The sequence below is a fragment of the Triturus cristatus genome, chromosome 10 (genome assembly GCF_964204655.1).
Source record: "Triturus cristatus chromosome 10, aTriCri1.1, whole genome shotgun sequence".
Taxonomy (NCBI): Eukaryota; Metazoa; Chordata; class Amphibia; order Caudata; family Salamandridae; genus Triturus; species Triturus cristatus.
In genome coordinates, this window is record NC_140593.1 from 751,543,252 (window position 1) to 751,569,622 (window position 26,371).

At 43.9% G+C, this 26,371-nt stretch overlaps 1 protein-coding gene across 2 annotated transcripts in view; it reads left to right on the forward strand.

The window, feature by feature from the left end:
* The window catches only part of AGAP3 (ArfGAP with GTPase domain, ankyrin repeat and PH domain 3), a 1,862,985-nt gene that overhangs the window by 1,467,017 nt on the left and 369,597 nt on the right, over positions 1-26,371 (forward strand). For both annotated transcript variants that reach the window (XM_085628261.1, XM_085628260.1), the window contains exon 13: positions 22,199-22,360. In XM_085628261.1, the coding sequence (XP_085484387.1) occupies positions 22,199-22,360 (162 nt within the window). The remainder of the gene's footprint in view (positions 1-22,198; positions 22,361-26,371) is intronic.

Sequence of the window (26,371 nt, forward strand, 5' to 3'; positions counted from 1 at the left end):
GCTTCAACCTCAATACGTTACAACATTCATATAATTGGTGAATTAAAGTCCCAGTGAAAGCAGAACAAGACCAACATAGGGGAGAGGAGGTGGGGGAGATCTTGGATATACATTCAGGAGTAATAGGAGCTCTACTATAAATGAAGTATAAGGATTGAATGATACGGCTGAATAACTTAAGCCAAAATTTATCCCATGAAGAAATAGGAAGTGATATAGATAAATCCGCTTTACAGAGTAATTCGTTAGGGGTTTTAGATCGTTCAGTAACAGGTGACAATAGCTTGGGTTTAAGGCCATGAGATATGTTGTATATAGGTGTGGTAGGGATAAGTGAGGAAGACGCTGAAGGAAAATTATTAGCTGTTAAATAGGACTGTAAAGCAGACGATATTAAAAGGTACTCATGAAGAAACGAGTTAGGTAAGTTATACTGTGACTGCAATTGGGAGAAGGGAATAACAGAATTATGCAGGACAAGCTAATAAATAAACATAATTCCCTTCTCCTTCCAGGGCTTGTAGTAGAACGATTTACGTCTAAATTTAATACATTTATTATACCAAATAATAGAGGACAAAAAACATTGGTGGGGATCAAAACCAACTGACAAGATATTGTATAACAATTGTTGGGAGTATTTCAATATATAAAAGTGCAATTAGATATGTATATTATATTTTTAAAGGAAAAATCCTTCAATAGGGAGCGTTCAAATGTAATCCAACATCACATGGGATTATCATCGAATTCATAAATTAAGGCAAAGAATTGCCTAATTAAAAATGCAGAATGATATCGTTTAAAATCAGGAAAACGAACACCATCCTCATTTTTCGGATGTTTGAGTTTCGCATGGGCAATACAGGGATGTTTATTATTCCATAAAAATTTGATACAGATAGAACTAATTTGAGAGAAATATGAAACGGGAATCCTAAAAGGTAACATGGATAATGTATAAAGGACATGGGGAATAATCATCATTTTAATAGTGTCCAGTCTACCCCACCATGACAAGTGGAGAGGCGACCAAGAGAGAAGTAATCTCTGTAGTGTGATAATTAATGAATTAAACGAATAACTGATTGTGTTAGAAACAGTAGAAGAGAACCAAATTCCAAGATATTTTATTTTTGTAGGACACCAAGTGAAGTTAGTGTTAGTGAACATTTATTGGTAGCATAGGGAGTTTAAAGGTAATACCTCTGTTTTGGAGAAATTCAATTTATATCCAGAGATGCTAGAATATAACTGAACTTCATGTAAAAAGGGAGGTAAAGAGGAAATAGGGTTAGACATATAAACCAGAATATCATCGGCATAAGCTGACAGTTTAGTTTCACTAGAGTTGTGTACAAACCCTGAGATAAGCGAATTGACACGAATGCATTCAAGGAAAGGTTCTAAACATAAAACAAATAACAGGGGTGAAAGAGGACATCCTTGATGGGTACATCTATACGGGGGAAAATATTTAGAAAAATGGTTATTAACAAAAATACTGGCACGTGGGGCAGAGTATAATAATTTAACATAAGTGATGAAGTTCGGTTCAAAACCATACCATTGAAGAGTAGTAAACATGAATTTCCAAATACTATGATCAAAAGCCTTCTCGGTATCCAGAGAAAATGCTGCAAGAGGAGACTGGCATTTGTTTCCAAAGGTGATGACATTAGAGAACATTCAAGCATTATCAGCAGCCAACCTGCCCTTAACAAAACCAGATTGATCAGTATTCACCAGTAATGGGACAATAGTCTCAAGACGAGAGGTAAGGATTTTAGCAAATATCTTGCAATCATAATTAATTAATGAGATAGGACGATAGTTTTTACAAAGGGAGTGATCTTTATCGGGTTTGGGAATAAGCACAAGCAGAGCTTCCATAAAGGAACCAGATGCCTTAGAGTCTTCTAGGAAGGAATTAAAAAGAGCAAGAAGTTTAGGAGCAAAGATAGAAGAAAAAGTGGAAAGAAATTCAGCTGAGAGGCCATCAGGACCAGGTTCTTTAGATTTTTTTAAAGTTCTAATGGCATCCGTTATTTCTTGGAGAGTTTTCTCAGCTTCCAATGAATCAAATTTATCAGACAAGGATGGGGGCCTAGGAAGACCATAAAAAGGTGTGCACATTCTGATTAGAGGGGTTTGTGTTATCAGAATAAAGTGACTGATAATAATCTTGAAAAGTGGTAGAAATATCTGCATCGGAGGACTCTAATTTGTTGGTAAGCTCATTTAGGATGGGACCAATATTTTTGCGTTCAGATTTGATTTTTTAAAAATTGGCCAGCATTTTGCCTGCTTTAGTTTGGACTCCATGATATTTAGATTTAATTTTAAGTAGGACATTGCAAGTATCAACTGTGGCAAGTTTGTTAAGAGCAGACTTGACCTTAATTAACTTGTGGAGTGTCAGGGGGGATTTAGATGTAAAGTAAATATGTTCCAGTGATTTGAGTTGTGGTAGAGTTGTATTCTTGGCCTGGTTGGTTATCTTCTTTCTTGCTGAGTATGCAATAGTAAAGGCACGGAAAGAGGCCTTAAAGGCATCAAAGTATTCGGAATAGAAGTGTCTAAAGGATTATAATATTAAAAAATTAGTTGATAAAAGTAGTGGTTTCAGAAATTAAATCATTGTCAGACAAAGGAAAGTTATTAAGTTTCCGATTACCAAATTTTGGAGTGCTCAGGGAGAGGTCAAGTGAGGAAAGGACATGAGCATGGTCAGAAATAAAAATAGAACCAATGTCGGAAGATTGTATGGAGGGAAGTAAGGGTTTACTTACCAAAATATAATCAATTCTAGAGCGAGTATGATGGACATTAGAAAAAAATGTGAATTCAAAAGAGTCAGGATTTCAGGTTTTCCATACTTCAAATAATGGACGTGAGGCAATGGCAGATTGAAATGTTCTGTGGGATCTGTCGGGATTGAATTTACATTTAGACTGTCTGTCTGAAAATGGGTCTAACCACTGATTAAAATCACCAGCAACAATAAAGTTAGGATTATCAATATAGGAAAGTAAAATCTTGATGTTATTCTAAAAATTAGGGTCTGGTTTAACGGGACCATAAATATTGAATAAAACGATTTCTCTATTGTGAATGACAGCCTTAGCCATTACCCAACGTCCATCACTAGCGCATTGAGTAGATAAAATTTGTACATGTAACAACTTATGAAAAAGTATAGCAACACCACCCGTACGATTGGAGGCTGAGGAATAAACAACTTGGCCTACCCACTGTCTCTTTAATTGAAGAGATTCTGCATCATTACGAGTTTCCTGTAAGAAAGAAACATGTGAATTCAATCTAGACAAATGAGAGAGTACCTTTTGTCTTTTAACGGGGTGTCCCAGACCAGGAATGTTCCACAAGACAACATTACACATATTGGGAGGTGGGGCAGGTATTACATGGGTTGAGGTGATACACTTCAGGGACACAGCTGAAAACAGAGAAACACCATGTATTAAATAAATATGAAACACAGTATGAACAAAAACAAATAAAAGAGAAAAGCACATGCATCATACAGATTTAAAAAAAGGACAAACAACTGATAACATAAAGAGAGAAGGAAATAGTAAGAAAAAGAGATAGATCAAGGAAAGAGATCCAGATCTAAGACGAAGAGTAGAAGAAATGAGCATGGGGCGTAACAGCACCGAGAACAAAAGGGGCGACAAAGGAAGAAATACTAAGATATAGGAGAATGAACAGCCATTAGGAACATTATAGAAAAAGGATTAGAGGCGTTGGATAGAACCAGCAATGGAGTTTGGTGAAAGACTTTAGAGAAAGGACTTCAATTTGACAGGGTCGTCAAAAGAACGAGTAGTGTCCTCATGGGTAATTTTACACAGACACAAATGTAAAATGCCATAGCGAATACGTAACTGCCTCATCTGTGGGCAAAGAGCAAGAAATTCCATCCTTCTGGTATTGGTGGCATTAGAGAGATCCTGAGAGAGATAAACGGTATGACCAGACCATATAAGGCGACCCTTCACTTTTGCTGCTTTAAGCACATGGATGAGGTCTGTGAATTCCAAAAATAGCCTTATAATTAATCTAGGTCTAGTAGAGTGTGGTTGTTTGTGACCAAGACTGTGTGCACGTTGGATATTTAGTGGAGGCTCTAATGGAATATCCAGGAGCTCAGGTAGGAACCTCTTTAGAAAGAGAAGAAGGTCAGGGCCCTCCAAATTCTCTGGTAAGCCATATAAACAGAGGTTATTACGCCTATTTCAATTTTCAAGGTCTTCAGTATGCAACTTGAGACGTTGAATTTCCTGCTCTAGGATAGGAATCTTAGTGGTGGCGTAATACAAATCACTGATGCATTGCTCCATATCGAACACCTTCACTTCCATATTAATCCATCTGTCCTCAATTTGTTGGAGTTTCTCATTAGTAGAGGACATGAAAGAGTTTAATCCCCTCACCTCGTCGAGGATAGTATCAAGAACAGGATTGTGAGATGACAAAATAGATGAGCGGGGGTCATTTTTAACCCTCTTGGGTTTTGTGCCAGAGGACGAAGATCTAACGGAGGTTGAAATGTCACTGGCCATAGTAGCAAGTTGAGAAGGATGATGTAACAACTTTAGTGGTGACCTCAGCCTGCCCATATGCTTATAAACACTATGTATAGGAAGGCAGGTATGAAGAAAAAATACTAATTAAATATATGTGTCGCATGCACAAAATTAAAGACACTCCTCTTTTTTCCTTTAAAAAAGGAAAAAGCTGTTCAGCGAACAGACATATGATAAACAGAGCAAAGTCAATGTAGAAAATGAAGAGAAAAGGAGCCCTTGACAAAAAACGCATTCTGAAGGAGAGGCATAGCAGACAATCCAAGTTAGTCAGTAGAAAAACATCAGCAGTTACAAGAAAGGAAAAAAGAAACGTTGCTGAGCGTTAATTAAAGCAATGCTGGTTTTACCTCACCAGGAGGTCTTGAAGAGCGAGCGGCAGGCTCGCAAAATGGTGACCGCTCGCATCTGAAGTAAAGAATCTCATCGCCGCTGCTCCGGGTCAGCCAGGAAGAAATTCGTCGTCGGAGCAGCTCCAAATGCCGCTCCGACCATCAGGGAGACCACAGATGGAGGTGTCCTCTCCCTAACGCGGCAGAAACAGACTATAAATATAGAAGAGAAGCTCAGCCCAGTGCCGCCATCTCTTTCCGGCACGAGACCACGCACCTCGTCTCACACACTTATTATACAGGGACAATGAATCATACAAGTTTGTAAATCAATGCACTCAGTGTCGCAAACGCCTCATCATTATGGCTTACTGTCTTATACTGCGTGCAGATTATCTTGTACTGTGTGTAATACATTGTTTACAGTAATGATGTACACACTCAGTGCTTTCCGACACTGGTCAAGACCTCGTAGCGCTATAAATACATGCCACTATTCTCCAGTGTGCCAACCTGGATTCAAACCAGTGATCTTCAAGCTACACACTAGGACATGTGAACTGATCGTATTAACCAACTGAGCTTTCTTAGCAGACAATGCGTTCCCACAGGAAAATTTAAATGGCATTTATTTTTGATTTAATGTATGTGCATCACATGTTATATACAAAACAGTTACATAATATTTTGTTCTCTATAGCTATGTTTCTGACCATGTCCCCACCCTCACTGACCCCACCCAAATTCTTCTCAGGATCACATTTCCCATACTTTTTTATGCTCTATGACTGCTGCTCTCAAGTTAGTAAACTGCCCAAGCATGAATGGCAAAGTAAATTAAAATATATTTTTCAATCTGTGCAGCATATTCGAGCGAGTCACCGAGATAAGATAAGACGAAACAGGTCATGTGTCTTCGCACCCTCCTCACTGACAATTTAGCAGCAAATGGTGGCTCTCCGGGTTTGGTGTCCCATGAGATGGCAATGGGCGCACTGCCTTAAAGCCGGCGCTGTACAAATCCTACACTCTAGCTCACAACACATATTTGTCCTGAAGTTGTTCTGCGCCATCGGGCAAGGACAAGTGGGAGTGCTGTCACTTGTCCAAGAATTAGCTTGCAAGCTATAAGTGCTGTCAGAGGTGGGGTCTTGGGACAGAGTGGATATTATTTCTTAAGCCCTGCACAGCATGATCATGCTCCAACATTTCTTATAAGATTTTTTAGAAAGGCTTCCACATTTATTGATGATAAGCTATGCCACTAGATTGTGCCAGGAGCTGGAGCTGCTGTGTCTTCTCTTTCCGAGGATAATATAGATTTATTAACCCAGAACGGAGCTTTCTGGGGCCCTGCACTACATATTTTATTTAAAAAAATTCGTAAATGAATGGCCTGTAAATGCTCCGGTACAAGAAACCTAACACTTCACCACTACCATAAGGTAATATACAGCGTCTGGCTACACTAATGTCACTGATCATCTTTACAGGGCTCAGGCACATTGTGGGTGGTTGCATATTACACACTGTGCTACTGAATTCATATTATGGCTTTGACATGACAGAAAATATTGGCTATAATTTATTTAAGGTATACAGATTAATGGCACTACCAATGCAGAACAATGTGTATTACAGGCATTGAGTGAGAATGCAAGCTAGATACGTTGCATATGATAATGCTTGTTCATTTTGTCTGTATTCTTGATTTCCGACTCGAGCCTGGGCCCTGCCCTCTCTCCCCCGTACATATCTTGGTAAAAGAAACAAGCATTGGCAAAGCCAATAGGACGTCCTTCCTCCCGGGGAGTCTACACTTTATCCCAAGAGAAACAGGACATTATACAGCATATCCACTCCTTGGAGGGTGGACATGGCTCTCAGTCATCTAACAAATAGTTGGATAATACACCCGCTGACTGCTTGTTTTGCTTTTCTCTCCCCCTGAGTAGGTCCCTTGCAGAAATGGGACCAACGCTCCACTCCATCATGGACACTCTGTGGATATAGCTATCTTGTGCCTGAATCGTGTTCCGATGGCGGCTCTGGACTACGCTCCTGGAGGGTGATATTGATCTCCTATGATCCACCTCCACCCCTATTCCTTGGAGAGTGACATCTCTGGGATGGCCTGTGCCCTTGCGCCTGGCCCGTCCCCAGACTGGAATAGACTTTGTTGGCCATGTTGGCCGTTGTTTTGCTCGAAATGTTATGCCGTCTTTTTTTTCTCTCTTTCTCTTTCTCTTCCCTTCACCTGCTCTCATCCCTGGCAGGGGGGCACCCCTGAAAATATTGGGGACTCTCTTTGGGCAGGTTGCCCTTCTTCCATCAAGCACTCTGCAGCAAACACTATGGCCTTGGGGCTCTCTAGCCCTCCATTGGGGGGGGACTGCCCTGCACACCACTCCAAACCTTATGCCTAGGTTAGCGCTCGCTCTTGACGCACCGAGATCATGACCTCTGTACCCTGTCTGAAACCCCTCTTCCTCAATGTGAAGGGTCTCAACTCCCCAAACAAGTGTTCCCAGATATGGTGATATCTTCTATTGCAAAATCTGGATATCATCTTTCTGCAAGAGACCCACCTTCTGAGAGACGACGTCTCTCGCATGGTGCATCCTCGATACCTTCTTCAATTTTGGGCCTCTGCGACCACCAAGTCGGCGGGAGTGGCAATCCAGGGGGGATTCCAGAGTAGTTCATAGCAAAGAGGGCAGGTTTCACAAAGTGATGGTCAAGATTGGGCAATGCACTCTCACCCTATGCAACACTTACACACCGAATCAGGCTCAAGACTCATTCTTGTGGGGGTTGCTGCGAGAGCACATAACACACGATGACCCCGATCTCGTTCTGGGGGGAGACTTCAATTTGGTATGGGAGGCGGGACTCGATCGCAGTGAGGGCTCATTCCACAGGATGGGAGCCATGTCAGCGCCCTTAAAGAGGCAACTAACTGCACTAGGTCTTTTAGCTATTTGGCGCTACCATTCCCCAGACACATGCGATTACTCCTATTACTCTCACGTCCACCGCTCCTATCCGCGCATTGACTACCTCTTCGTCTCACACTCCCTCGTCAAGGACACCCTCTCGGCATCTATGTCTGATATCTCAGTCTCTGATCATGCTCATGTGGAACTCCTTATCTATGACCGTTTCTCTTGCCCCAAACGTCCCTCCCGGTGGCGTTTCCCCCCTCATATGCTCAGAGACCCCGTGGACACGGCAGAGCTTCAAACCGCTATCACGTCGTACTTTGAGACCAACGATTTCCCGGAGACTCCACTCCCTGTACTCTGGGACACGTCCAAGGCTACGATTCGCGGTAGCATCACATCCATCGCTATTGCTCGGGCTCAGGAAGCTCGCTTGTTTGAAGACAAACTTTCATGCGACATAAAGACACTGGAGAGGTTAGATCAGGTGCATCCTTTGGCGATACATCATCATCATAGTCTTTATTCGAAAGTTCAAATTCATAAAAGACACAAGTATCACAAAATTACAATTCATTAAAAACACAAAAATGGATGCAAAAGAATCATAAAATACATCATATAATAAATATTAAAATGAATATTAAAAGAGATTATACAATAAAGCAGACGACTAGATGATAGAATATCATATAAAAATAAGGGGAGTTAAAACAGCAAGAATATTCCATAGCTCTAGTATACAAAGCTCAATTAAGAATAACAGAGTGAGCGTATCAATTTATTCCTTAGATACCATGCCCAGCCCAAATATTTGGCAAGACCAATGGAAATAATTGGTAGGGTATTAATGCGTAAGATCCTTAGGGCCACAATACTACTCCTAGTGCCCAAAGCCCTACACAATGGAGACAACCAAATGCGTCTTGGGACAATATAAGCGGGGCAGACAAACAAAAAATGTCCAATCGATTCAGACTGCATGCCACATACAGGGCATGTATCATTACCAGCACTTGACCAACTACTAGTCAGAGACCTGAGTGGCAAGGAACCTATTCGTAGCTGAAAATATAATTTCCTGTCACTAGGTTTAGTAATCAGGTCCCAATAAGTTTCTAGGGCTGGAGTAATTTTTGTCACTAGGAACCAATTAGTCATCCAGGAGCTATTAACTTGGCTCCAGATCTTAAAATCAATATGTGCCCAATACAACATTTTCAAGGAGCTCTTAGAAGGGAATGTCGTTGTCATTGGATCACTCCACAGCCCCACCAAGCCCAAGTTAACGAGGGCAGCACGTATCTTCCTAAGCCAGCCAATCTTATGAGAAGTATCAGACTTAATAACATCCAAGAGTCCCCTGGCGTAGGAGGAGAGCTCCGGAGTAGACCACAACCTCCGCCTTTGGCGATACATAAGAGGTGCTTAGCCATGCTCCGAGGCCAGCTCCGGGCACATAGAACCAACAAGGCTGAACACGCCCTTCTAGCCTTGCGACAGCGGTGTTACGATGGGGAGACAAGGTGGGCACAGTCCTGGAATGCCACCTTTGAACGCGGGCAGCCAAAGTCCACATCGCTAAACTTAAACTGCAAGACGGGACTTGGGCCACTGCTGAGGCTGCCAAGCTCCAAGCATTTCAGAATTGTTACTCATCCCTCTATGCCCAGGAGTCGCCTGACCCGGACCAGGTATTGGCCACCTTGGAGGCCTGTGAGTGGTCCCCGATTAGCAAGTATCATTCTCAACTACTAGAGGAGCCTATCACTCCAGAGGAGTTTGTCGGCGCTCTAAAAGATCTCCCTCTTGGTAAAACCCTGGGCCCTGACGCATTACCTGTCTCGCTCTACCGCGCTTTTTACTGTAGCTTCAGTCTCATATGCTTCGCCTCTTTAATTCTTTCTCAGATGAAGTAGGACCCTCCACGGATATGGCCAAAATCGCCCTAATTCCCAAGCCGGGAAAAGACCTTGCGCTCTGTTCCTCCTTTCGCCCCATCGCACTCCTAAGCATAGATCTCAAAATGTACTCTAAAATATTAGCTAAACGTCTCAGCATACACCTCCCAGGCCTTATTGAGCCAGATCAGGTGGGCTTTTTTCCCCAACACCAAGGGGCAGACAATGTACGCCACGTTGCACACTTAGTTGGGAAGGCACACCATTGGAAGATACCCTAATGCTTGTTAGCGCTCGATGCTGAGAAAGCATTTGACCGAGTAGACTGGGAATTTCTCCGAGCTGTCTTTCAGAAAATAGGGTCAGGTCCGCAGATGATTGCTCGAATTATGGCTCCATATATTTCCCCGCTTGCTCGGGTGTGGGTCAACGCCCAGCTCACACAACCCATCTCCATTCTCAGGGGCACCAGACAGGGGTGCCCCTTATCCCCTCTACAATTTGCTCTCATACTGTAGCCACTGGCCATCATGATCTGACAATCTCCCGACATTCATGGCATCAAACTTGGGGGCCTGGAACACAAAATAGCTTTGTTCGCAGACAACCTCCTTCTCACACTGTCAAGCCCACGTTCCTCTCTGCCTGCCTTGCACAAGTTGCTCCAATCGTTCGAACGGGTTTCGGGGCTTAAAATTAACCATGCAAAAACATGGGCTCTCAATCTCACGATCCCTGCGGAAGGGATTGCCATGCTACCATCTCTCGTTCCCTATCAATGGGCATCTCGCTCCATTCGATACCTGGGGCTCAATCTGACCCCTAACCTTGCCACATGGTCCCAAGCCAATTGGCAGGAGTGTAAAACTGTCGTAATAGCTGACTTAAGAGCGTGGAAGTCCCTACCACTTTCCTGGCTGGGGCGCTTGAATACAGTCAAAATGTCAATCCTTCCAAAGATACTCTACCTTTTCCAGACACTACCCACGCCCATCCTTGAACATCAAATCCATGGCCTTCAGCGTGAGGTAATCGTGTTTATATGGGGAGGAAGTAGGCTGCGTGTCTCTAGTAAAATACTCATGCTCCCACGTGACAGGGGAGGGTTGGCCTGTCCCAACCTGTTGGAATATTATTGGGCTTCGCACCTCCGCTTCATCTCAGAGTGTATGGCGTGGGAGAGCGAGAAAGTGTGGTTTCATATGGCCATGGCAGTGACCTGTCGCCCCATCTGGGACCTCGTGTGGCTCTCTCGTGATGCATGCTGCCGAAGCGCTTATATCGTGGTCCCTACTAAGACTGAGCTTGAGAAATGGGACAAATTGGCAATACGCAAGGGCCTCACATTCTTCCTGTCGCCACACACTCCCATCGCTCTCAACTCTCACTTCCCACCGGCCCTCCGCCCCTCCACCCACCCTATTTCTCAGACTGGTCGGAAAGGGGATGTAGGACAATTCGTGATCTCTTCACGGGGGATAATCTCAAAACGTTTGAACAATGCAAGCGGGATTTCCGGTTATTGGAGGGGGCGAGGTTTCAGTATGTTCAACTTCGACACTGGGTACAGGCTTCTTCTCTGACACGAGCGGCCACTCGACCTCTCACCTCGTTCGAACGGCTGGTATGTGCATTCGATAACTCTAGGTGACTAATATCTCGTACATATCAAGTTCTCCAACATTCACAACGAACCGCTCCGCACCCCTATCCGCTGCGGTGGCAGTCAGTACCCGACATTGAAATCGTGCCCACCCAATGGAAGCACTTGTGGCGCGACATCTCGAAGATCTTCCATAGCATACCCCAACAGGAATCCGCCTATAAGGTAATGACACAATGGTACTATACTCCTCACAGGTTACATAAAATGTTCCCCAGTTATTCGCCTCTATGCTGGCGTTGCACCAGCACCACGGGGGATTTCCTACACATTTGGTCGACGTGCCCACTCTTGACCATCTATTAGAAGGAAGTTCTCAGTCATATTCGACTGGTATTGGGCTACCCGCTACCTGAGAACCCGCTTACGATTGTTCTGGGCCTCCAGCCGGTGAACCTGCGTGCCATGACCCGCCGCGATCGGCATCTCAGCCTCCACATGCTTGGTGCTGCTAAACAAACCAATGCTCTTTATTGGAAAAAGGCTGAAACACCTCCGATTAACGTATGGTTTCACCCGCCTGTGGCCTGCAGTGGCAATGGAGCTACTCACAGCACGCTTGCAACTCCCGGACACTAAATTCACTAAATTATGGAAACCACTGGTGGATGCTCGACTACAACCACCGAGGTTGCGGGTTCTACATCTCTTTGAGGATGCAGTATACCCCCAGACCCAGATAGTCTCTGGAAACCCACAGATGGACCAATTCAAACAGCACCCCAGATGGCCCCTCCACTTCAGAGCCCGAGATCCCCAACGCTCCTGTCGCCATAGTTGACCCCGATCCTTACTCACATGCCATCAGGGACAACTCGTGGCCCTAGCTGCTGTAGCACCTGCACCCTTGTGAATTACCTTCCCAGCAGCGTTAGACTCCCCTCGCCCTGTCATACCTCCCACTCTCTTTTCCTTCCTATCTGCTCCCTCTATGCCTCCTCTTTCCTAACTTCATTGTTTTTATTGTAGATTTACTGTTCTCAGTTGCAATTGCGATGCCCACATACAGATCCAAAATGTGTGTCTCTAGAACTGAGCCTCCATGGGTTGGAATCCAGTCCCGTGTGCTGGTGGCTTGGTAAACGTCTCACCATCACTGTAACTCTAGGCTATCTGCACGGGAGGTCCGACCGTGAGGTAATGTTCTACCTTACAATCGCTAACCATTGCCACACGCAATGCTCCTGACACTACTTTTGTTGAACTGTGCAAATGTCAATAATGGGTACTGTATAATGGTCACATATTGCAGATTGGACTGATATGGTATAACACTGTGATGCATGGTTAATTGTAGTATTGAGAACAGCATTATCGATTTCTCTTAAATGCTAATAAAAACAAGTTTAAAAAAAAAAAGAGGAACCCCTAACAATGCCAAAGCCATAGGAAGTAATATGGTGTAACTGCTATGGTGTTTGAAGAATCTGCACAAGTTCTCATGCACAAAGCTATCGGCGATGAGGGAGGGGGTGGGGTAAACAGAGCTCGGAGGGTTTGGAAAGAAGCTCAATGCCAGTTAAAATCCAGGCAAAAAAAGAACAAAACAAGCACTATTCCACACAACAACAACAAAAGTTCACAAAAATACACAAACACATTGATTATTTAGCGCAACACAATGACAACAACTGTTACACAAAAATATTCAGACACATCGATTATTTAGCAAGACCTGGAAAATGTAAATATTCATCTTTTGAGCAGCAGCGTTTGTGATGAGATAAGAAATTGATGTACAGCCCTGTTTACAGCAACGGACTTTGGAGCGAGTGAAAAAACGAGCTCTCATGTAAAGTGCTCCAAATCAAAGAAAAAAGTAGCTCTGAAAACATTTGTTAAAATGGGAGCTGGGGATGGATAGTAGTAATTGGTCCATGCTCCAGGGGCTGGCTAAACACAGGAAGAGGCATAACGCATGCATGCCTTGGACAAATGGAAAGAAACAATGTGAGAGCGATGATGGAGCCAGCAAATGGGAAGTCTATGGGCTGGCTGAAGCCCACAAAGTACAACATGTCTCTTCTAGACAGCGCATGCGTGGTTTAGAACAGAGACCTAAAAAACAAACAACATTCTACATATGGAAGGGGAGCTGCTGTAACACACAATGAGCATAAATTAAAGGCAAACTGTATTTTTTTCCTTGCACAGAATTTGCAGTTTTAATTTTCTGCAGAACAAAAAAATTAAGCTATGCATAGGAAACATGTTGGATCTTTAGATGGTTTGGCTCATGGTTTGCCTCTTAGGACCAAATCAGATCCACGAGGTGTACAAGACAGGGGAACCAAATCTTTGTCTCCAGGAGAGCCATGCCTGATGGCTGTTTAATACCTTAGACATTTTTGAGAGGTGTCTGTCCAGAATCAAATGGCTAGATTAAATGTTTTATTAGCAATCAGGATGGGAATATTAGTGGCCTGAAATACCCAATAAAGGTGGTGTTGAATATCTTATATCTATGTGCAGAGGGGCTTTGGAAGCGTTGATGAGAACGAGTAGCAACAGTTGCCTCTCATCAGTCCTACTAGGCCTAACCCTGTACTTAATCTGTTACAAAATAAAGCCAGGGCCCACATTTTTGCTTAGTAGTTTGCCACCCATTGCTGGCTGCATCCACTTCAAGCATGTACAGACAAGCTGCTGCTCCAAGTGCTATCCTTAGCCTTTGGTTATAGTCCACCCATTCTCACAAATGGTTTAGAGGAAGGGAATTTGTAGCAATGCCATGTGCTTTAGTTTAGAGTCTCATGATTTGTGCTGCTAGATCACACAACAAATACAACCTTTATGTGTCTTCTGTGACACAAATAATCCAAGTAGTGCCAAGAATACTAGCTGAACGTTAAATAATGACAAATAGTTCCAGAATCACGATTGAATTCAATTATATTGTCAGGAAAGACATACAAATTGGACTTCACAAATCAAAATACAGCATCAACCATGCTTTAAAGTTGTGTATAAGTGAAAAGGTGAACACTTTGTGCTTGGGAAGAAATATTAAAACGGCACAAGTGAAACAAGTGGAAGAAATAAAGAATGTTACAGTGTATTGGACAAGAATTCACAACAAAGTTATGCATGAATCAATACATTTATGGAAGAATTTATAAAATCATGTCATAATTCAGAATCTAAATTTAGCTTGTACATGTCAATGGCGTTTCGACCTTCATGACTTGAGGTCATTATCAGGACATAGACAACACAACGTTGGGTGATAGCCGACTGGAGGGCTTCGTAGGTACATGTGGGGAGTATTTTTCTGCACTTTGGCTGAATTAAGTAAGAATGCTCCAGCACTATAATGGACTAGACTGCAGCCATACCACCTTTAAGAATTCGGGCACTTTATATATAACATAAATGCACATTTTCCCCTTTGTCCCGGCGAGGCGAAGTTTCCTATTGGAGAGTTATAGAGCTGCATCATGACCTTGAGTTCAAGCCAATGACTGATCACATCAGGGCAAAGGGATCCTCCATGGTCCAGGTGGTTTACTGGGTTAGGGGCAGCACTGGGCATGTGTCCACAGTTCAGATGGCAGAAAGATTGTTTTAATTCACCGTTCAGGGACTGCTGGCTAAGATGCAGGCCGGACAGGCCAAACTCGGGACAGTTGCTCTGGACCTACAGACAGCAAGTGAGTGAGACGGCACATACAAACTGAGGCCAGTAGTGAGGAAATGCCCTTGGTATGAATGTGCATAGGCATCACCACTGACAGTACAACACTAGGTCATGTGCTTCTGACACTATGTGTGGCTCAAAGCACAGTCTGGGGTACTGTGTTCACTAGGATAGAAACATTTGCCTAAGGATAATGGCCACCAATGATTGGACCAGATGGAGGATGACCCTCCCATGCACCTTCTACTCTCCACCCCAGGCTAAAGGCTACAGCTGGGTCTGCTATTGCCCACCCTCAGTCCAGGCATGAGGACGTGGGGTGAGGCTGGACTCGCTGTACTGCAGAGTGCAATAGCTACTCAACATGGGCAAACAAGATGCCAGGCAGTCCAAACTGGCCTTTGAGGGCAAAAGGCAAATGCGTATGACTGATCCAGACCAAGGATCTCACCCACCTGCCAAGCCTGCTCCTGGGTTGTGTATGCAGGACCTAGACATCAAGGAGAAGATTGTCAGCGTGAATAATAGCTTCTGCACCATTAATGACAAAATAGAACTACTGACTAGTAGGACTGACCGCATAAAAGATAGAGTCAACAAACACGACGATCGTCTTGATCACCTGGAAAATCACACCTCTGACATTGAAGACTCCCACACAACCCCTAGTGAGCACCTCCTCCTTATGGAGAAAGTACTGGAGGTTATCAAGCTTTAGAATGAAGAACTGGAAGCGTGCTCTAGGCCCAACAATCTCTGTATTCTCGGAGTGGATCTGGGCATGACTACCTCACCTTGAACTTCATCTATGTGACTCTGCTAACTCCATTAGCCCTGGAAGTGGATAACTGGCTGGAATTTGGTTCAACAACTCCACCTCTTGTGACTGTTTCGCTTACTGCACTGACCTCTGTTAGGGGTTCTTCTCCAGTTCTCTCGACCACCTGGTCAGTTAATGTCTGGGACGTTTGCCTGGTTCTTTGTTTCCCTGAGGAATGTTTTCCATCATGCCATACTGTTACTAGTGTTTGGATTTGGGTTGGGGGTGAGATGAGGTCTTTCAACCAGTTGGGTGGGTTGAAGTGGGTGGGACCTCTGTTGTTGTATTTTTTTTCGCTTTGCATGCCTCGTACTCTATGAATGAAACCTCTCCCTCCCTACAGACACAATGAGCATCACATGTCCCCTTTCGTAATGGCCCCTTTCAATTCTTATTCCTCTGATAGACGATGACATCCATTAAATGCTTGACCAGGAATATCCGAGGACTCAGTGACAGGTGCAAGGCATACTTCGTGCACGCATGCCTCAACAGGCACCACATATATATTTGCTTTCTCCAAGACCTCCATCTGACCCTGGCGACTGCTCCTCGTCTTTGGGCTGGGTGGATCGGCGACACGCACACCTCCCTGTGCTCTCATTATGCTCGGGACACTGCCATACTCCTTTGCAAGGGACTCCAGTGGCACACAACATACCCTCTGTGACACAGACAACAGATTTGTCATTCTATTTGACATGCTGCACAATTTCCACATAATTCTAGCTTCAGGCCATGGCCCCAATACGGACTGCTCAGAACTCTTTGTAGAGTTCTGGTGCTTAATCACCGCAGTGATCACTGGCACTATTCTATGGGAAGGCGAATTCAATGTAATCCTGGACCATTCTATAGACCGATCCAGCGCCCTCAGGCGGCCCTACCCTAGCACAGCTGCTCAACTTCATGCACTCGTGTGATGAAAACCTACAGAACTTTTGCGCTTGCATTACTTCCACACATAGCACCTGGTCCAGAACACACTATTGGCTGCTCACACAGGACGCCCTCACCTGAACCACGATTGTCACTCACCTCCCTAGAACTCTCTGATCATGCACCTGTCTTGCGGTAAATCACTCCCCACCCTCACCTTCCCCCAGAGCTTCACTTTACATACCCCCGCAGACTTCCGAGATGAAATTCGGACAGCCGTCTTCGATTTTAAAACCCACAACGAGGGCTCGGTTACTTCCCCATCCACATTGTGGGGGCGTTTAAGGTCGTTATCTGAGGCACTTGTATAGTGAAGCAGTCAGGGATACTTAAGGCGACCTGTACACAACTTGTCACACTAGAAACATATATATGCACTCTCAAGCTCAAATTCTTCTAAACCAGAAATGTGCACACACTCGCTTCCTTGAGACAGAAACTTTGTGACTACGAGGAGGCAACTAGGCAGACTCATTATTTTTAACAGGGAGGCTGTTTGTAATTCCTAAGTTCCTTTACTTATTCATCAATATCCCAATCCTGCTCACAGAACACTTTTTGAAATCACTCCAATCTGGTGTCTCTGGCACGGGCTGGCAAACAACTGAGGGGGGCGTGGTAAACTCTTCCGTTACCATTCCAGCAGGGTGGTCTAAGCGCTCCTGATATGCATCTTTATGCTACATCCTACTTTATTCCAGCCACACAGTGAGGTGGAGGCCGACCAGGTGGACCCATGCCCCCTGGCTAGTGTGCTGTACCAGATTCATTGGGCACACGTACTGAGATAGACACAGTGGCTTGCGCTTGATTGGCCTAGGACGGCCCGCGGAGGCGAGTCTGGCTTCACTTCCTTTACGCACCCAATATGCCATTAGTCATTGAATCTGTTGCTTCCCACGATGGCGAATTAGGGGGCCTGCTGGTGCGCTGACCGCCTTGAGCTTCTCATGTTCGATGAGCTTTACTCAGATGAACATTTCATTCCTCCACCCTCCTACTGTGCTTTGATGCCCTTCTCTACCACCAACTCTGTGCTACATGCAGACCGCTGCTCATTACGTTCCCAATGCCCCCTCACACTTCACGCCTTAGACCACCACTCCTTCCTCTCCGCAGGCTCATAACCCGCCTGTGTACTGTAATGGAGAACAAGGTCCCTGTGTGCCTCCCTGGGGTTCAGATCGTCTGGGATTCAGACTCAACCCCCCTCATCTATGAGGCACCCAATCTGCCACTCAATCTCTGAACTACAGTCTCAGACTTCTTCACGTTAAATTCCTGTATAGACTGTATCATACGCCTGTTAAACTGCATCAGTGGGGCTCGTGGAAGACGCACACTGCTTGAGATGTGCTGCTCTAATGGCTACATTCCTCCACCTTGCTTGGGACCGATCCAAGTAGTGAGTTTCTTTGGGCTAGTATTTAAAGCAAGGTGGCCGAGATCACAGGTCATCTCCCGCAGTGGACACCAAAGGTGGCCCTGCTGTGCTACGTAAAGGAGGCCCCCCTAACTCACTGCCAAGCTGCTATTTCTGGCTAAACGGAGGTTGGCTATTTACTGGGGATGGCACCGAAAACTGCGGATTGGCTGGAGGATGCTGCATATTTCCAGGAACAGGTAACAAGCTACTGGTAACTCATGCCGGTGTGTGCTCGGTCCAAGGATATCTGGCCGCCACTAGTCCTGCATCTGAGGCTGCGATGAGCGGCTGAAGCTCCAAATGACACAGTGGGCTTGATGGCCCTGGACACTGCCTCCAGGTAGTGAGCAGTCACCACCGAGGTCTTGTACCGTGACTCAGATCGCCCCGCATGACTTCACCTACCTGCCTGGTAGGGGAGATGTTGACCTAGATGTAGTTTTGAACCTAAATGAATTGTCCCCTTTTTTTTTCTTCTGTAACATGATGCTATATGGTATGTGAGGAATGACTTTTGCATCTCCTCTTCCCTACCCTTATATTTCCCCCCCTTTGTTTTCTGTTTAAAATGCCCAAAAATACAGATTAAAAAAGTGAAGACATGGGAAATTGGATTTTTGTAGCTATGCCGTCACTTCTTTGAATTCAAGTTGTTTGGCCAAAGTGTAGGGAGAAACATCCTAGAACAGCAACACTGTGTCACCACGAAACACCACTGTTTCTTGTTTTCTAGCTTCTTGTAGAATTTCTTCTTTTTCTGGAAAGTAGTGAACTTGCATCAAAACATCAGGTGGGGAGTTTCTGCGTTAAAAAGCAGCGATCACTCAATGTGTGCAATCAAGACACACAAGCATGGCTTCTTGTTGCTGTAGGATGTGGGAGAATAGTGCCTGAATATGAGCCTCTAGATCTAAATTATTGACTGTGCTATGTATTCCCCGTAGAAGTGTGTTGTTAAGTCTTGGCCTGTTTTCCAAATCCACTGTGTCCATCAGGGCCATATGTTGTCATTCCAGAGTGTTGATTCTAATGGCCTCCCCAGCAACTTTGTGGGGTTTTCCAGCAAGACAGCTTTCCAAGTGATCAATTTGTGTCTGCTTTCTGGAGCAAATAATCTCGTTCCATTAGTTTAACAGTGAGGTCTCTATGTAGCAAGATCAAATCTGTTTGGAATTCTTTGATGAAGAGTGCAAATGTCTTCTTTTGTTGCGGGCTCATAGAGTTCTGCCATGCACGCTAGTCCTGTTCCACTTGAGCTCTCTTCTGGAGCGGACTATGAAAGAGGGGCATCTAACATGGTGGTTGTTTGTAACATACATGTCTTTTATGGAGGGCAGATTTTGTTGATTTCACCCTATTCCCTCACATTTTGCAAAGGGACTCTATTCTCCTCTAGGTAGTTGGTATTCTTTTCCTGTGCCGTGTATTGCCTGATGGGTGACTAATCACTCTGCACCCCTTGCTAAACAGTTCACAGTTTATTTTAGGGTGTTATTATGAATGAGGGTAATGCCTGGCTTTTCCTAATTTTGGTGCCAGATATGACTGTTCCACCCTGGGTGCACGTAAATCTTTATGTGGTCCTGCTAAGAGTAGATTCATGCTCCTTCTCTGAGAATAAATTGTATTGTCCTTACTCGAGCTGTGCTCCGCTTCACGAGGGTCCACAAGAAGCTAATATGTGGCCTTCCTCATTTGTCAGGTCTTCATTTATTTTCAGCAGCACAGCTAACATGACTCTCTATTCGGTGTTGCAGTGGAGAGCAGGTGATCCTCAGTCCTTAATACCAGCCCACGGACTACAGGATCCCAATTGTCCCTTCTTCCTGAGGCACCTCTTGAGAAGGTGCCTCCCGCTTGCTCCCCAAGCTTGCTGTCATTCTGTTCCAGTTTAGCTGCCTATCCCAAGAGGCATCAGGAAGTCTCATGAACAGCGCCAATGCTGCTCAAGCCACCCAGGTCTGCCCGATCCGATAGACCGAAGCAGGTTGTGGCAGCCATATTGGATTTGCAAACCACCCGGTTGTTGGGTATACAGCTAATTATTTCATTTTGTGGACTTGAAGGCTCAGGACTGTCACTGCCAGCCTCTCCTTCTAGTTCTAGGGTCTGGTGGACATCAAATATATCTCTTCATCTCTGGTCAGACAGCATTAGTTAACAGGCTTATCAAGGCACCAAAGCACTGAGCTCAGCAGAAGTATTTCTTCACTGCTCTCCGCCCTGGCCACACCCCAAACCAGTCAATTTTTTAACCAAATGATTACTAACTTCTTTTTATTCTAAATACTTCCAAACTTGTCCAAAAAAAAAGGGAGCAGTGGAATACTTTTAAAAAATGGATTTCCCAAGAATGCACAATTTGGCCAAATGGGAGGCCATGATTAAAAACCATGTTTACTGGTCCCTTGTTTCCAACTAGTTTACCAGACCACACCGGAATGGCAGTGATTCTTTTAGAAATCGCCTAGGGGCTGCATCTCCTAGGGAAATCTAGAATGTGTTGTTTATTTGGAGTGAAATGGTAAAACTGAGATTAAATGTCAATTATCCTAGTTACATGGCGAAAGCGTATCCACTGAACTAGGTCATGTGGCACTAGGTGATTAATGGGCAATATGCATGGTAGATACTGATATTTAACATTGGGGTTTCAAAGCTTAAGACTATTTCATTCCATTTGGATACCAGGTTCATTTTCTAAACTTGTCTCACAAAAGTTACAATACCAAAAAGTCAAGGCTTATTACAGGAGGTGGTAAATAGAATGAATTGTAACCACACTTGTTAAGCTCTATCTGCACCCAAGTTTCATCTTTTAATATGGCCTGATTTAGAGGACCGATATTTAGAATGAAACCCCCAAAATGTGCTACCTGAATCATAGCCCCAACTAACATTTTCTGGTACCTCTGCATGCATAAAGTGTCTCTGCACACACATTGTCCTGCAAAATGATAATGGGAGGTTGGCCACCCTCATTGCACTCTTCTGTGGGGTTGCTGTGGTATCTTTAAAGATACAGGGGGTGAAAACAAGCTTTCTACCTCTTTCCCCCTCTCTCTCCCTTCACCCACCCCTCTCAACTTGTCAATAGGTGTAGGTAGAGGACAGAGGGTTTTAAAGAGAAAGTGCGTCCATTTCTCAGTATTCTCTGAAACTCCACATTCCTGCCTTTCATCTTCTTGGTAAAGCTCCTCTAGAACTTTAAGCAATAGAACACTTTACAATATAGTACCTTGATCTACAGGTTCGCTGCACTGTGGTGTTTAGTTCTGTAGCCCTCAAGGCACTATAATACTTTGATCTGTATATTTCTTTACTGTATAATTGTGTATCTGTAGAAGTCTATGCACTGCAGGACTTTGATCTGTGTCTCTCTAAGGGAAACAGCGCTTTCTTCCTTTGGGCTAATGCTCTTCCCTATATGGCTCTGTACCTTGATTTTGTAATTTCTCTTGACTTCCTGGTTCAATATCTTTTTTTTGTCTTCCTCACATCCTTTATCTATTTCTCTTCTGCACTCTATCTTTCCCTGCACCAATCTCAGTTCCTTTTTCTCGACCCATCATTTTCCTGCTCCTGGGTTCTGTCTGCCCCTCCCTCACTTTTTAAAATTCTTCACTCCCCAATGTCAAAGCCGCTATTCCCATATATGTCCCTATGTTCCTTACTCTCTCTGCACTATATCACTGTTCTATCTCATTCCTTCTCTGATGGGCTTCTCCTTTTCTCTCCCGAAAATGTCAAGCTCTGCCTGCCTCACCTCTCTCTATTCCTAAGCACTCTGTTCATTTTTATCAGTCATGCCCCTTGTCTCCCCACTGTCTCCTCTGTAACCCAGTTTTATTTACCCTATGCTCTGACAGTGTCTCATTGTATCACCGTGTGCTAGTGGTTCTTGTTCTCTGCTTGATTCCTGCAGCTAACTGTACAGGGGATTCCCAAAGTTCCAACACCAGCATCAGCAGCAGTGCCAGCCCCAGGCTGGAGCCCCCACCTTCTCCCCATGCCAACCGGAAGAAGCACCGCAGGAAAAAGAGCACAGGAACCCCCAGACCTGATGGGCCCACTAGTGGAGCAGATGGTAGGAACCCATTCTTTCCCTTTTCTTGGGGTATCAAGTGTGTGTAAGTTGGGAATAGTTTTTAAGTGGGCCAGTAATAGTTGTCAGATGTATTCAGTGCATAAGATAATATTATCTGTGCAGAGGTGTTTTGAAGCTGCATTTTATCTAGGTCTATAATAGGATATTACAGAGCGCAACCTATTCAACATGCTACTTACTGCTCGGCATCCAGAACCTGAAACCTCCACTGCTTTCTCCTGAAACTTGGCACAGCAGATTTTACAGACCACTGCCAAAATGGTGCTGCTGGCTCCCATATCAAGTCTGAAGTGCCTCTTCACATCCCAGATCTAGTTTTTACCTTAGAGCTCCTCTTGACATGACTTTCACCTGGGGATTGCCTCTCCGTGTGAAACGAAGACCCCAGTAATGCTGTATTAAACATTCTCCAGAGACATAACATTTATAAACCCCAATGTGTCATTGATTGTCTTTGGTCAGCACAAAGATTTCCAGTAGGACTGGCTCAATCATAGCACAGGTCATTATGGGGTTTGTGCTTCCTTCGATCTGAACATACTAGCTCAAAATGGAACTACTCAAATGAAACCGAGAAAGGTGGAAATCCACCTCTGCCCCAAAGAAGCCTGATTGTGTCTTCAGGGCATAAATACACAACGTCTGGGTCTCATTGGTAAGCCACACACATTATTTCACTTTTAATCATTTTTATGTTTCTAGCCTTGACCCCACCACATAAGATTTCAGAACATGTTTAAAGTTTCAAAAACTTGAGGCATTGTTGGGGATTTTTACACCACTCACTAGAATAGGGACAACTAGCTGCTTACTATTCTTTTGAACCCAAATGGAGTTATATTTAAGAAATGAGCACCTGGAAAGTGAATTATTGTAAGATGACAGATGACTTATGTTTTTAAACAGAAGAATTACATAATTCAATAGATAGCATTTACCTTGTGTACAACATGGGGATTCAACCCCATGTCCTTCACTATTTGTAGGTCTGACTTTAAGAACGTGCTTTAAGTCTGACTTTAAGAATGTTCTGAAACGATGTTTGCTAAACGTGTGGGAACCGAATGATCTTACCCACCCAGCGCAGGATTGGGGGACGTTAGGAATGATATTTGCTAAACGCAATATTGCCAAAATGTGGGGTTCAGGGGAGTCACAAACACTCCGGGACTGGTGCAAAGACATGGATGAGGCCCTGGTGGCGGAGAAGGCGGTATTTGTACACCGCGGAAGTCAACAAAAATGTGGAAAAATGTGGGGAGCTTGGAACAAATTTAGAGGTTATATCTGTGAACCACCTGTGCTGGAGACGGAAGACATATCCGAATAAGGGGAGGGGAGGATGGAGTGGAAATAACAGAATGGCAGCAAAGATGTTTATGCTGCAACAGGTATAGTTGATGTATGCAATGTCACCGAAGGTTGAGACAATAATTACTGCCTTATATGTATGCCAAGTGATTATATTATGCCCTGAATTTCGTGATAATAAAAAAGTTTAAAAAATAAATAAATAAAGAATGTTCTGGCTGAATTCTTGCCAAATATTTTGTAAATATCATGAGAATATGGAACCAGGGGCCACATGTACAAAGTCTAAAATTGCGAATCGCAATTAGGAAATCGCAATTCCTGATATTAGAAAACTTACATTTTTCAAATTGCCATTCCTTAATGGGTTGTAAATCGACCTACCTCTTGAATATTAATGAGGTAGGTCACAGGTTGCGACCCTTTAGAAATCAGTACAATCACAGTGATGGTGGCCTGCTGGGGTCAGCAGACCACCATGTCTGTGATTGCTTTTTATTAAAGTAAGCTTTTTTTTTTTAATGCAGCCCGTTTTCCTTAAAGGAAAATGGGATATGTTTATAAAAAGAGAAATGAAACTTTGAAGTTTCATTTCTTAAGAGTAGGCAGTGATCTGTGGAACCACAGCCTGCTTGGGAAGGGGTCCCCTTTTCATTTGCGAATGGGTTATCACCTCTCTCGAGGAGTTGGTAAAGTATTACTATTTTGCAACCGAAATTCGCTCGCAAAACATTAATACATCCCATTCAGATTCGGTATTTGGAAGGGAAGCCCTGAACATACTCCTTCCAAATACCGAATCGCAAACACAAATTGCGATTCGCTAACGTGTTACCGAACCGCAATGTATGCTTTGAACAAATGTAAAATCATTTTTGCGGTCTGAAATGAGCTGATCGGGTCGATTCCGACTGCAAAAATGCTTTGTACAAATGGTCCCAAGTACACTTTCTGAAATATCTGCCTTTACATATGATTGTTAAAAGACGTATGCAAATGCCATGCTTCAGCGATGGAGTTCAGCTTGTTCGTAGCTTTAATAGTATATCTAATTACTTTGTTGGTGTGCTGTTAGAAAGAAATGTACTTTTCAAAGAAACTATTCAAGTCAGGTAATGTATTACTTTGTGGTAACAAGGTTCATTGAGAGTCTTTATTTATTCACACATCCCAATTATTCATTGCATTGAAATATAAACACTGGCTATGTGAAACCATTTGAGAGGAGTACAGTTAATACAAATAAGTGACATTGGTTCTTGAGAGACATTTTTTCAGAATATGTTATAAAAAAAAATCAAGACGTGCTTTAAATCAGAAAATAAAAACAAGTCCCAATTTAAAAAAATACACACTTTTTTGCATCAGTTCATTCATGTGCATAGCTGCCTAGCTCAAAGATGTTTGCATTGTCATAGTCTGTCCTACCAGCTCGCTAACATCCAAAATTGGTCCCCAGGTTTGTGCTTTATGAGCATGTCCAGCGAGTCTTCTGGGTTTGACCCCTTCAATCTTAACCCTATTGGGTGGTCCCCGACTAATGGCGAGCCCAACTGGGCAGGCCCAGCTCTCTTGCACTACTGTAAACTCCACAGGAATTGGAGATCACACATGAGGCTGACACCATATTGGGCTCTGACAGATTTAAATTGCTCCTTAGCCACAATCTCTTGCCTGGCTTTCCTTTGTATTGAAGGAAGGCTTCACAACCACAGTTTCAGCTGAAATCAAACGTGCTTGACATCGTTTGGGTTCCAGAAGTGTCACCAAGCTCAATTCCACTCGTGTTCTGACCTCCTTGTGTAACCAAACCTGTGCGGAAAAAACACAAAACAAAGACAAGTTAGTGAGGCAAACCCAACCACAGCAACGCAACCTTGTATCTGTTACTATCTAGCTCTATGTTTAGGTGCTGTAAAGCCATTCTAGGGTCACGCAGAAATTGCCAGTCCAATTTGTCCTCCAGCGGAGGGAACACCGCCTCCCAAAAGGTAACAACCATAATACAACTCCACAGCGTTTGGAGCAGCTCCCATTTGGCTATAGAGCATCTTGGCCTCTGATTTTTAACCCCATAACTAACCATCAAACTCATCCAGCACCCAGAAGCATGTTTGCGACCAGTCAGAAACCATCAACGACACAGTGCCTGCCTGCTGGAACAGACTTCGGGTGGAGGGTTCCGCTGCCGCTTCCAAGGATTGGATCCGAGGGCTGAAGCGCTTGCAGCTGGTGTGTCTCCTCCAAGAACCAGAGGTGTGCTGCTGGTCCCAGACTTGACTGACACTTTCAAATTTTCTCATTGGTGAGATATGAAAATTGGTAACTTTAAAAGAGAGGGGTAGCAATCAAGTATGCCTGAAATCTGCCATATCAGATGCAACGCCAAGTTTAGTAGAGAACATGGAGGGGAAAGGTTAGAAGCCAGGTGTCCTGACTCTGGGTGCAGTGGCCTTGCGCTGGTAGGTTTCGTACCTCCATATTGTAGTATGTATATTTAATTTTTGTGTGTAATAAAGTATTTTTTTTAAATAAGAGATACGCACTAGGCTAATCAATTATTGTGCTCTGAGTTTATATAACTGCAGACTACCTCCCTGAGAAGCCTGTGACTGCTCGCCACCAAGAGTAAAGTGTTGAAGAGGGTGTACTTGGCCCAGTTTGAAAAGCCATAGTAGG